General features: G+C 48.3%; 1 protein-coding gene across 1 annotated transcript in view; it reads left to right on the top strand.

Moving 5' to 3' along the window:
- The window catches only part of ZMPSTE24 (zinc metallopeptidase STE24), a 413,896-nt gene extending 410,289 nt beyond the window's left edge, over positions 1-3,607 (top strand). The window contains exon 10 of the mRNA XM_069610066.1: positions 1,962-3,607. Within this exon, the coding sequence (XP_069466167.1) occupies positions 1,962-2,186 (225 nt within the window). The 3' untranslated portion in view covers positions 2,187-3,607. The remainder of the gene's footprint in view (positions 1-1,961) is intronic.
- Positions 3,608-12,165: the final 8,558 nt, after the last annotated feature.

Below are 12,165 nucleotides of genomic sequence, written 5' to 3'. Positions count from 1 at the left end.
GAAAATTTGGGAAATCAATTATCCTAATTGCTCCGAATTGGACCAGGACGTGGTACCCGGACCGTCTGGACATGTCCATCTGCCCTCCAACAGGTCTTCCACAAAGAAATGATCTTCTCTCGCAAGAGGAAGGTTGGGTTCTCAATCCAGAGGTAAAGAAAGACACTCGGCCTTCACGCATGGTTTCTGAGAGGCTGAGATATAAGGATTGTGACCTCCCGGATGATGTAATGGAGATTTTGCTTTCGGGCAGAAGGCCAGCAACCAAATCCTTGTACCGATGGTCGTTGGAATAAGTTCAGTAATTGGTGCAAGGATAAGAATGTGGATCCATTTATATGTGGCACACTTATGGTGCTTTCTTTCCTGTTGCATTTAGCCAAGATACCCATGATCATTCAATTTCTAAAGGGTCTCACTAACGTAACCTCCAGTCCCATTTCATGTGCGTGTTTGGGATTCAAATTTCTCACATGCATGCCTTTCGAGCCATTACATTCATGTCCTCTAACGCTTCTTACATGAAAGACAGTCCTACTAGTGGCTGTAACAGCCCGCACAGTAAGTGAGTTACAGGCTTTCTTGTAAGCCTCTGCACACTGCCTTCCTTAAGGATGAAGTCATCCTCGGAGTCCAACCATCATTCCTGCCTAAGGTAGTCTCCGACTTTTATTTGTCACAGAAGATAACACGAACAACCTTTTTTATCCTCCCCCTTCATGTAGGTAAGGAGGAAGAAAGGCTTCACAGGCTAGACCCAAAAAGGGCTCAAAGCTTTTATATTTCAAGGCTTGCCAAATTTCGACAAGATGATCAACTCTTCATTGGGTATGCTGCCCACAAATTGGGCCTAGAAGTAACCAAACTGACTATATCCAGATGGATAATTTTAACAATTGGCGAATGTTAGACTGACAGGTAAAGAACCTCCAGATGGGCTAAGAGCTCATTCCACTAGGGGCATGGCAACTTCTGCGGCTCTCCAAAGAGGTGTCCCGGTACATATCATCTGTGCAGCGGCCACCTGGTTGTCTATGCACACATCATTAGTAAAGCATTACTGTTTAGACTCAACTTCATCTCAAGGAGGTCTTTTTGCAAAGGCCGTTCTTCATGCGTTCCATGACTAAATTAATTAGTGCTCGCGCCTCCAAATTATCACTACTTTGGGAGTCTATCAAAGATGAGGAATACGTGGGAGGACACAATCCATTCAAAGAACAAGTTACCCCTGGTAATGTTCTTTCGACTGGATGTTCCTCCCACGTATTCCTTATCGCCCCTCCCAGCCTACTGCGCCGTACAATTTACGTGCTTTACACTCTGCGCTTCCTGAGAGCTTGCGGTCTTGGGGTACACCTGGTCAATTCCTTTATTGATGGGAACGAAAAAACAGAATTGAAGCCAACTGGTGCGGCTCAAGCTCTTTGTACTCCTGATGACGTTGACACTCTACGGCAGCCCTCTAGGGACATTGACGCCATGACATCAAGCACAGCGCCCTCTGGTGTGGATTTTTTCTTTTCAAAAGCAGCAAAGCTAACGATTTACGAATAACAAAGATGAGGAACATCCAGTCGAAAGAATGTTACTAGGGGTAAGTAACTTGTTCTTCTGTTTCTGTATGGCAGGGTGAGTTATAGAGTTATGGTGGTGTTTCTGTCCAGCGCCTATACAAAACCAAAACTGTTGGCTTTGCCAATTCTGTTGAATTTTGCTGTGTAACGTTTCGTAACATTCCATCAGTTAAGGTTCCATCAGCAAATCAAATGCTGAGATCCTGGATAAGGATGGTGAGAAGTGTTTATGAATATAATAGACACCCCAGATGGAAAACTAGAACTACAAATATGTATTAATTTATGTCCATAGTTTACTAATTGTTCCTGGTGCTCCTCAGTTTGATTTGGTCTTATTTGAAAATGTTTCTTGAAGCTTATTTTCATCTTTGTTCTTCGTAGGTTCTCTCCTTCTGTTTGACGGTTTTGAGCCGGAGATTTGAGTTCCAGGCAGACGCATTTGCCAAAAACCTTGGGAAAGCCAAAGACTTGTATTCTGCTCTTATCAAACTGAACAAAGATAATTTGGGATTCCCTGTTTCAGACTGGATGTATTCCATGTGGAATTATTCACACCCTCCCTTGCTGGAGAGGCTGCAGGCATTAAAGGCTCCAAAACAGGACTGAAGCGCAGTTTGTTCAGAACTGAATAATGCAGTTTTGCCAGAGGGAGAACATTCTCCACTCATTTCAGGCACCTTGATTTACATCTCCATTCCATTTCTAGAAACATTTTGTGTGAACCATGCCGCAGTCTAGATGTATTTGAATTTTGAAGTTTGTTTGAAGAAAGGACCCATGAGCCCAATTAGTGTTCAGAGATGGGTGGAGAGTTTGTTTTTAAAAAATAAGACCTTTACTGTCCGGTAAAAACTGGAGTTACTGTAACATGAAATATTTTGTCACAACGTTCATACTGCACAGAATGTTCATGTTTTAAAAAATGTTACTCACTGCCTTCTTGTTTCTCAAAGCATCTTATTTATGATGGGCATCTTAAACTGTGTTTTCATCTGTAACTTGACGTCCAGAACTGTTTTTGGATGCTATGATTACAGCGCTATGATTGTAAGAAGTAATCAGTGTTTAAACAGTTGTAAAGAAATTCAAACGGGCTTTGGAACCTGTGGTTTGTGTGAAAGCTGATCACCTGCTGATTTATATAAGCGCCAGGACCATTACAAGATGGTTATGTGAATTAAAACCTTTCTCTAGTTAAAAAGTTAGGAATAGAACACTCAAAAGTTTGAAACATTTTCTTTGTACTGAATCTGCCACATTTTGGCATCCTTATAAGTTTGGTGTTATGAATGCACACACGCTGGTAATTAATTGATTTCTGTATGAGCCGTTCGCAGGTGCGTTGATATGTTTTCAATTACGTGCATAACTCGGAATTAGTCTTTATCCATAGTGTTTCAGCATTTCTTTTTTCAAGTGAAACATTCAAATGTATGCAAGGGAATTGATTGACTTATCCTATTGCCTTCTGGGTTAAATGTGTATGTTTGAGTGTCTTTTTCGATTCTGCTAAAATGTGGTACATTCTTTTTAAGACTAGTGAGGTTTTGTCTGTTTGAAAGCAGAACATTACCAGCTATAGCTGTGAAAGATGTGTGAGGTGTGATTTTGTTTAAGCTTAAATTCACAGAAATGTTAACAAAAATGTCATCTGGTAAATACTTTTGTTTGTCCTGTAAACAAATATTTATTTGTCCCTCTTGCCTCGCTCCACACACTGTTGCCTTTCTTCAATTGAACCCACCTTTTTAAGTTTAGGATGCTATTTTGCATGGATTTTAACCTGTTTTATTGTTTCTTTAATACATTACGGACAAAATCAACAAAATGTTTGTCTTGAGATCACTGGCTGCCTTTGTTTGAAGTTTTGGAACTGTTGGATTATGCAGTTTCTTAAATACAGAATGATAGGTTATGTTGAGTGTGGAGAATACTTTGACACCTGAAGAAAAGTATTTTTTACATACGTATGTTGGGATTCTGACAATGAAACCTACTGTGCACTCATTAAAATGTGACCACCTCAATGAGTTGTGTGTTCTTTGTTCATGCCCGTTAATGACAAATGTATCCTATAACAGAACAGGCTGAACAGTTCTCATGTTATTAAACTTGGATTAATGAGTGGCAAAGCGACCACTGCCCAGGAGCTCCTCCTGTGAGGTCAATGGTCAAAGTGTGGGAATCCATAGTAGATTATTTCAAAATCAATTGTGCTCCATCACTGGCGGTCATTGAACTGTTAAGGCAAGCATTTAGAGGCATATGTATGTTTAGGGATCGGAAGGCACTGTTGCATAGGTTTCTTGCACCTTAATTATAAACTGGGAAAACATACGAATTTGTAATAACGAGAGGGATTGGCGTGACTGAAACTGGACTGAAATTTTAAAAACAGTTCTGCAAAGCAAACCCGATTGGTTTAGTTTATTCATTTATAAAGCGCACCAAACCCAAAGGTATCTAGGTGCATAGGTTAGGTGAACACAGAATAAATAACAATCAATCAGGGCATTTACATGAAGGTTGAATCTAGGGATTAGTAGACGGTTCTGGAGGGTTGCTCTAGTGGGACGGGCAGAGGTGTTCTTAAAGATTTTGCACATCAGGTATTTAGGCGCTATGTTAGCCAGACATTTATGTGTGAGTCATAGTACTTTACTAGAAATTCTGCTCTTGATGGACAGCCATTGGAGATTACGCCTAGATTACGACTTTCCAGAGATCGATTTGTTCGCAAACCTGGAGAACGCTCAATGCCAAGACCAAGATTACGCCTCCAGGTACCCAAGGTGAATGGTCTCTGGATAGCATGGTCAGGAAAATGTGTTTACGCTCGCTCGCCCTCCACCCGACTCCCCTGCTCAACAAGATTGTGCACAAGATGCACCGGGAACCAGTCACCATCTGATGGAGATGTTCCTCGCTCCTCCTATGAAACTGCCCTGCCCATACAACATGTTATCTGAAGACAGGGGAGAAACACTTCACCCATGCCCACAAACTCTGAATTTAGCAGCCTGGCTCCTGAGGTCATAGTTTGGACACCCTCAACTTCCTCAGAGATGCATGGACATACTCAGGGAAGCAAGGAAACCCAACACCCGATATTGCTATTCCAGTAAATTGTGGAAAGGCTTTATCTGGTGTAATACCAAGGGCGTAAATCCCATTGACTTCTCTCCTACTCGCATTCTATTGTACCTCACTCACTTACTACACTTGGGCCTGGTTTTTAATTCCCTGATGGTACACTTAGCTGCTCTTTCAGCCTACACTACGTCACAACAAAGGGTGTTGTGGTGGAAAATACCAGTTATCAAGGCTTTCATGGAAGGGATTAAGAGATTCATCCCCCCCCATTTCGAACCCAGCTCCGGGATGGGACCCAAATGTGGTTTTGACTAGACTCATGGGGTCTCCCTTTGAACCTATGCATAAAGCAAGTCTCAAAGACCTTACCTATAAAACAGCCTTCCTAGTGGCTATCCCTTCCATAAGAAGGGTTAGTGAACTACAGGCCCTTTCAGTTCTAGACAGTTTTGTTACAGTTCAGAGATAAGGTGGTTCTGCGCACTCTCCCTCGATTTCTGCCCAAATTTATTTCTAAGTTCCATGTGAACCAATCAATAAAACTGCCTACTTTCTTCCAGAACCCCACTAACCTGGCCGAAAGAAGCCTACTCACATTAGATGTGCACAAGGCAGTCATGTTTTACCTGTAAAGAGCTAAACCACTGAGCAAGACAAACCAATTTTTCGTTTCAGTGGCAGCTGGTAGAGAAGGGGATCACGTCTCTAAATCAACAATCTTGAGGTGGATAGTCAAATGCATCACACTGTTACACTCTTGCTAAGAGAGCACTGCCTTTCAAGCCTAGAGCATATTCTACTCGCGGCACTGGGGCTTCCATAGCATTCATTGCAAATGTTCCCCTAGAGTCCATGTGCAAGGTGGCAACCTGGAGTTCTTTACACACCTTTACAAAACACTATTGCCTAGACACTAATTCTAGGTCTGATTCCCAGGTGGGACAAGCAGTATTAAGACGTGTTTTCACTACTGTTCCTTCTCACAACCCACCTCCTACTCATGGTACTTCACGCTAGTCTATGCTCAGCATGTGATTTTAAGCAGATTAACAAGCATCAGAAGACATGCATTGCTTACCATAATAGCATTTCTGATGATTGTATATGCTTGGATTCACATGCGCCCACCCTTCTTCCCCGCTCGGGTGGAAGGAACATAGACATCTTACTACTTTCTCTCTTTTATGTACTCGCTCACGATAGTCATTGGGCTCCCTCATGGCAGAACAAAATACAATCGGAGGGACCTTGACGCATGAGGGATTTTGGGTACACTACACGTCACTATAGGGATAGTGTTACAGACACGCCTATGCAAACGTCCCCTTTCGATCCTCGAAAGACAAGATGCAATACTCTGCAGTTACCACTGGATGTCGGACCATATGCACAGCATGTGAATCTAAGCAGATACGATCATCAGAAATACTATTACGGTGAGTAATGCATGTCATATCATACACCACTGCACTTTTAGGCTTTTTGGCTTAAGACCTATGTTGACAAATGGACTTCTTCATAGGTCCCATTAAGAAACGCCCACTTTAGTAAGGCATTGCTTGTATCCTTCGCAATACCACTTTTCACTAATGACTTGCAGTATTTAGTGACCCACTCCCAACTATGGATAAAAGTAGGCAATGTCAACAAATGCATATTTTTATATGCGGAAGACTAATGTATGTGTTGGACCTGGTTAATGCACAATTTTATTTATTTTTTTGTTCGCTTGTTAGGTGCTTATACAGTAAGTACATTCTGTTTCAAAGCGCCCACAGGGCAACAGGGAGGGAACATGGGAATTGAACACATTAAATACAGTGGAGGGAAAAAAGGATGGACCTACTATGCCTTGTGAGTATTCAGAGTCTACAAGTGCAGCAGGGAAGAGGGCAGTGGGGGGTAGGTGCAGGGGTGTCCATGCTCGTGGGTGAGCCACAGATGAGGTGCAAGGTATGCAAAGTGCTACACGCCCTGGAGCCTCGTTGGGTGGAAGGTGCGAGCCTCCAGGGCGGAGGGTGTGCCGAGGCAAGTGCTGAAGGTAGACAGAATCTCGGGCTATTTGGTGTGGGAGGTCAAGGGCCCAGGACACCAATCACAGCAACTGAGAGGTTATCAGAGGAGAGAAGAATGGAAGGAGGTGGTAAAGAGGAATGTTTTGAGGAGCTTCTGGAATTTAAACAAGTCCTGCTCAAGATGTAGCGGGAGGCGGAGGCTGTTCCATAGGAGGGAGCCAGCTGAGGAAAGCGATCAACCTCCTGCCCTCTATTTATCTAAACGTTTTACACACAAACAATTGATGCCAGAGGAACGTAGAGGTCTACAGGGAGAGTATTTAGTAAGAGTGTTGCAGATGGTGGTCCCCGGCTCCAGACAGCCTTTTGGATGATGCAGAGGGATTTGAATTTAAACTGTGCAGCAATTGAGAACCAGTGAAGACTTTTTAGTGCAGGCTTAATGCCAAGGATACGTCTTGCTGCCCTGTTCTGGTTTAGCTGGAGTGGTGGCAGAGTAGAAGAATGATTCAGGAGGAGGCTATTGCAATAGTCAAGCCTAGAGAGCACCAGGGCTTGGTTAACATTGAGCTTCTGGGGAAAGTGAGAATTCCTTTGAGAAGGAAGAGCTGAAAATGGGACTTCTTGGCAATGTCCTGAGTGTGAGGGAGGGAGGGAGGGAGGAAGGGAGGGAGGAAGGCGAGAGAGTCATCGAAGATGACTCCAAGGTTTCTTGCTTCAGAAGGAGGAGCTGGGGAGAGCCCATGGTGGAAGGCCAGAGTGAGGTGAAGGAGGGAGCAGGAGTTCCAATGGGAAGGATTTTGGTTTTGCTGGCATTGAGGCAGAGATTTTTGGAAGTGCATCAGGACTGGATGGCAGTCGGGGAGCCTTTGTAAGAGCATGGAGTAGTTGACTGTGTCAAAGGCAGAGGAGAGATCGAGTAGGGTGAGGACAGCTGGGAAGTTGGAGTCCAGTGATACAAGCAGTTCTTCAAGGGTGTTAAGAGCCGTTTCCATGCCTCTGGCTGCTCGGAATCCAGATTGATGGCCGTGGAGACCACCAACAAGTTCAGTGTGCGAGTTGAGTTGGGGCAAGGCCAGCTTCTCCAACGGTTTCCCCAGGAAGGTGGTGATGGACATAGGGTGGTAATTAGCTGGACAGTTAGGGTCTGCAGAAGGTTTTTTCAGGAAGGGCGCACCAGCGAGTGCTTGGGGGCTGGCAAAAGAGTGGTTGCAGAATTCGTCAAGTGCGGCGGCAAGACAGCCAATGTTGTCCTTGATGGTTCTGGATGAGGAAGGGGAAACCTTTTTGGAAGAGACCTTCATGGAGCAGACAACTCTGGTAACTTCAGGCGTGACTCGCGAAAGAGGAGGGGGGGAGGAGGAGGGTGAGGGGGCAAAGGGAGTGTGGGATGGGTTGTTCCTGATGTCTTGAGTTTTTGTGGCGAAGTGTGTGGCCAGTACATTGCAGAGGTCCTCTAAAGGAAGAGGAGGAGATTACAGAAGGGTTGGCTAGTTCCCTGCAGATTTTGAAAAGTTCAGCCGTGTTGTTGGATGCACCAAATTCATGTGCCTGAATGTGGGCCCTTTTTCATGGCCTGGATGGAGAGTCTGTATTGCTTTTGGAGCAAGAGCCAGGCCAGTTTGTCAGAAGGTGAGCCTGAGGTTTGCCACTTCCATTCCACCACTCTGTACTTTCGTTTCGGGGCTGCAAGTTCGGAGTCGTACCAGGTGTTCTCCAGCATGGGGTCTGGCATGGATTCACATGCTCATGAATATTCCCCGTCGTCAGGCTGGGAATCCTCGGTAAAGAAAAAATCAGTATCTGTTTCGTTTCTGATCTGTCTTTCTTAGTAGTAACCAATCACTCATCTCTGGGTCATTCTGCCCCCAGCCAATGACTGCCCTCTCACTAAGCCCCGCCTCTGGTAGCCATCCTCAGATTTTTACCGCACGCTCAAGTGTTGGGAGTCCTCGTGTTTAGCTCTCGAGTTTTTTTACTGCGTTTCACGTTTCTTCAGGAGAATTTCTCATTTTTTCGGTTTAATCGAGCCTCAAGCTCCACCGTTTCTACTTCCGATAACGGGGACCCGTTTCGGAATTCTTCTACGCCCCTCAAGGGTGAAGTTTTCGTCAAGTTTACACTTCTTGGAGGATTCCGGAAGATCTGCGGCCTACCACAAGACATGGCCCAGGACAAAGGGAGCTCGACGCCCAGATCCAAGCTGTTCAGGAACTGCCCTGGATGCAGATTATATAACGTTTTCAAGGAGGACGAGCATTCGCAATGTCTCTACTTCCTCCATGGGGACAAGACGCACGTGGATAAGGACTGTGCGTTCTGCAAGAACCTTTCGGAACGGACCAAACAAGATCGTCGTTCCCGCCTTGTCACCTGGCTGGTGAAGGACACAACAAGTGAGAAGGCGAAGAAGTCGTCTGAGCGGGCTTCTAAGTCCTTTGAGGGCGCCCTGGCGACGGGGGCCCAACAGAAGGCCAAGCACTGTGAGTACGCGGGCTCCGGGAGCGCCGAAAGGTCGGGCTCTTCAGTTGCCAAGCAGGGCGCTACTTCCCCAGCACGTTCGACCACGAGCCAGCGCTCTGGGTCGGGGAAGAGGAAGTCCGAGAACCCGGGTAGGCCGCTGGAGCGGACCCGGTCGATCTCGAAGGGGGAGCGAGGTGAAGGCCCAGGACGCACCTAAGGTGGTGAGGGCCTTGATCCACCCGGCTAAGGCCTCTACCGAAGTGGTCTCTGTGACCCTGGCGGAGCCGGCTGAGACTACGCCAATGGAAACGGCCTCTGCGCCCAGAGTATCCCTGCCGCTGCGGAGGGAATCATCTTTCCAGCCCATCGCTAAGACCCTGTGAAGCCCCCGGCTGACAAAGAGGGGGGGACGACTCTATGGGACGACGAGTCATCTCGTCGGCGGCCAATGCCCTAGCGATCGTGGCCCGCTACGAAAGGGAGCTCTAGTTCAAGATAGCTCCCCTGCTAGATTTCCTGCATGATGACAAAAGGGCAGAGGCCCTAGAAATTCTGCAGGAGGGCGAGGTGGCGTCGGATCACGCCATTACGGTGGCAACGGACATTGCCGATACCGGATTTAGCCAACTGGGCAATGGACTTTGCCTCCGACGAAGAGGATGGCTCAAGGCGACAGACTTTCGCCAGGACGTCCAGACCAGAGTGTTGGATTTGCCGTTCGATGGCAACAACCTCTTTGGTAAGGCAGTGGATGAGTCTCTACAGGCCAGCAAGACCGACTCGGACGGCCCGGGCCCTTGGGGTGCTTCAGCAGCGACGGCCCTTTCGGAGCTCTGGAGGCAGACAGAGTGCCTCCAAAGGATCCAGCAGTGGCTCCTCCACCTACCGCCAGGCGGCCCGCTCCTCTACCCAGGAGGCCTACAGAGGTCGCGGCAAACAAGGGGGTTCCCGCCGTCGTCGCCAAGGCGGCAAGGCCGCCTCCAAGCAAGACTGACCCGGCCGTGTTGTCGGGCCCCCACCGAAGCACCCCGGTGAGAGGCCGGCTGACGAAGTTCGTCGGCGTGTGGGAGTCCATCTCCACCGACCGTTTGGTGTTGGACACCCTGGCCAACGGGCACTCGCTGGAATTCCAAAAGAAGTGCCCTCGCATTCCTCCCGTGGCCAGGAAGGAAAAATCATGTCCCTCAACTGCTGTTGGAGGTAAGGGCGATGCTCAAGAAAGGTGCCATCGAGCTCGTCCCCAGAAGGCTCCGGGGCTCCGGAGTGTACTCAAGGTACTTCCTAGTCAGGAAGAAGACAGGCGGTTGGCGCCCCATCCTGGACCTGCGCCGCTTAAACAAGTACATCAAGGTGCAGAAATTCAGGATGGTCACCCTCCAGCACGTGCTGGGACAGCTGGAGGAAGGTGACTTCCTATCTGCGCTGGACCTGGAGGATGCTTACTTCCACATCCCCATTCTAAGAAGGCACAGGAAGTTCCTCAGGTTCGTGGTTCAAGGACGCCACTACCAATTCAGAGCCCTACCGTTCGGATTAAAGTCGGCACCCAGGGTTTTCACCAAGTGCCTGGCACCAGTGGCGGTGCCGCTGCGCCTGCAGGCGATCCACATCTACCCCTACCTGGACGACTGGCTAATCCGGGCAAGGTCAAGGGAACTCGCCGTCGATCATACGAGGACCGTCCAGTTGCTCACGGAGCTGGGGTTCTCCATCAACTACCCCAAATCCCACCTGGTTCTGTCGCAAGTAGCACTGTTTTTGTGGGCGAAGCTCGATACAGTGGAGCAATTGGCCTCCCCTTCAGAGGAGAGGACCAAAACCATCCTGGGCAAGGTACGGCGACTGTTAGCCACGGACGTGGCCAGGGTGAGGTCCATCAAGTCCCTTCTCGGGATGATGTCCTCATGCATCTACCTTGTACCCCTTTGCAGACTTTGGATGCGTCCGCTACAGGAGTTCCTCGACACCCGCTGGTTTCAGGCGGGGGGCTGCTTCGAGGACCGGATCCCCCTCGACGAGGAGTTCCGTCGGACAATCCTATGGTGGGGCACCCGGGCTCACCTCACGACGGGCACGGAATTTCAAATCCCGGTGTTTCAGGAGACGGTGACTACGGACACCTCTCTGGAGGGTTGGGGGGCACACGCCGGAGTTCTCTATGCAAGAGGCCTTTGGCTCCCGGAGGAGAGGTCTCTTCACATCAACATCTTGGAGCTCCATGCAGTGTTCTGGGCGCTCAAGTGGTTCCTCCCGTCCCTCAAGGACAAAGTGGTGAGGATCTTCACCGACAACACCACCACGATGTTCTACATACGGAAGCACCGGGGGGCACCAGATCCCCAGCCCTATCTAAGGTGGCCCAGGATCTGTGGCACTGGGCTGTCGCCCAGGGGATGTTTCTGGTTCCCTTCCAACTGGCAGGAATAAAAAATACCATCGCCGACTCACTCAGCAGGGAGCTACGCTTGTGCTATGAGTGGGAACTGCACCAGGATCAAGTCGATCGACTCTTACAACGATGGGGCAAACCCCAGATCGACCTGTTCGCGACAGTGAAGAAATCCAAGTGCCAGAGGTTTGCCAGCAGATTCCCACAGCCGAGGAGCATGGGCGATGCTTCCTCGTTCCCTTGGGACGGCCTGTTTCTATACGCGTTCCCTCCATTGCCGTTGCTGCTCTGCCTCATCAACCAGCTCAAGAAGTACAGGTGCAGGATGATCCTCGTCGCACCGGCGTGGCCGGTCTGGTTCCCTTCTGGACTTGTCAACCTCTCTGCCAGTCAGGCTGCCGGCGGACGCGGATCTTCTCTTCAGAGAAGGAGGCGCCATTCTACACCACGACCCACAGTCGCTGAACTTGCAGGCCTGGCTCCTGCAGCACTAGAGTTTGGAGGGTACGATGTCCCGGCTGATTGCAGAGAGGTTCTTGCAAAGGCCAGGGCGTCCTCAACTCTCAAGTGTTACGGTCATAAATGAAAGAGGTTCTCTATCTGGTGCCGTACACAGAAGATTAAC

The sequence above is a fragment of the Ambystoma mexicanum genome, chromosome 8 (genome assembly GCF_040938575.1).
Source record: "Ambystoma mexicanum isolate Mex_15411 chromosome 8, UKY_AmexF1_1, whole genome shotgun sequence".
Lineage (NCBI taxonomy): Eukaryota > Metazoa > Chordata > Amphibia > Caudata > Ambystomatidae > Ambystoma > Ambystoma mexicanum.
The sequence above is the reverse complement of the archived record's forward strand: the minus strand, read 5'-3'. Positions and strand labels throughout refer to the sequence as shown.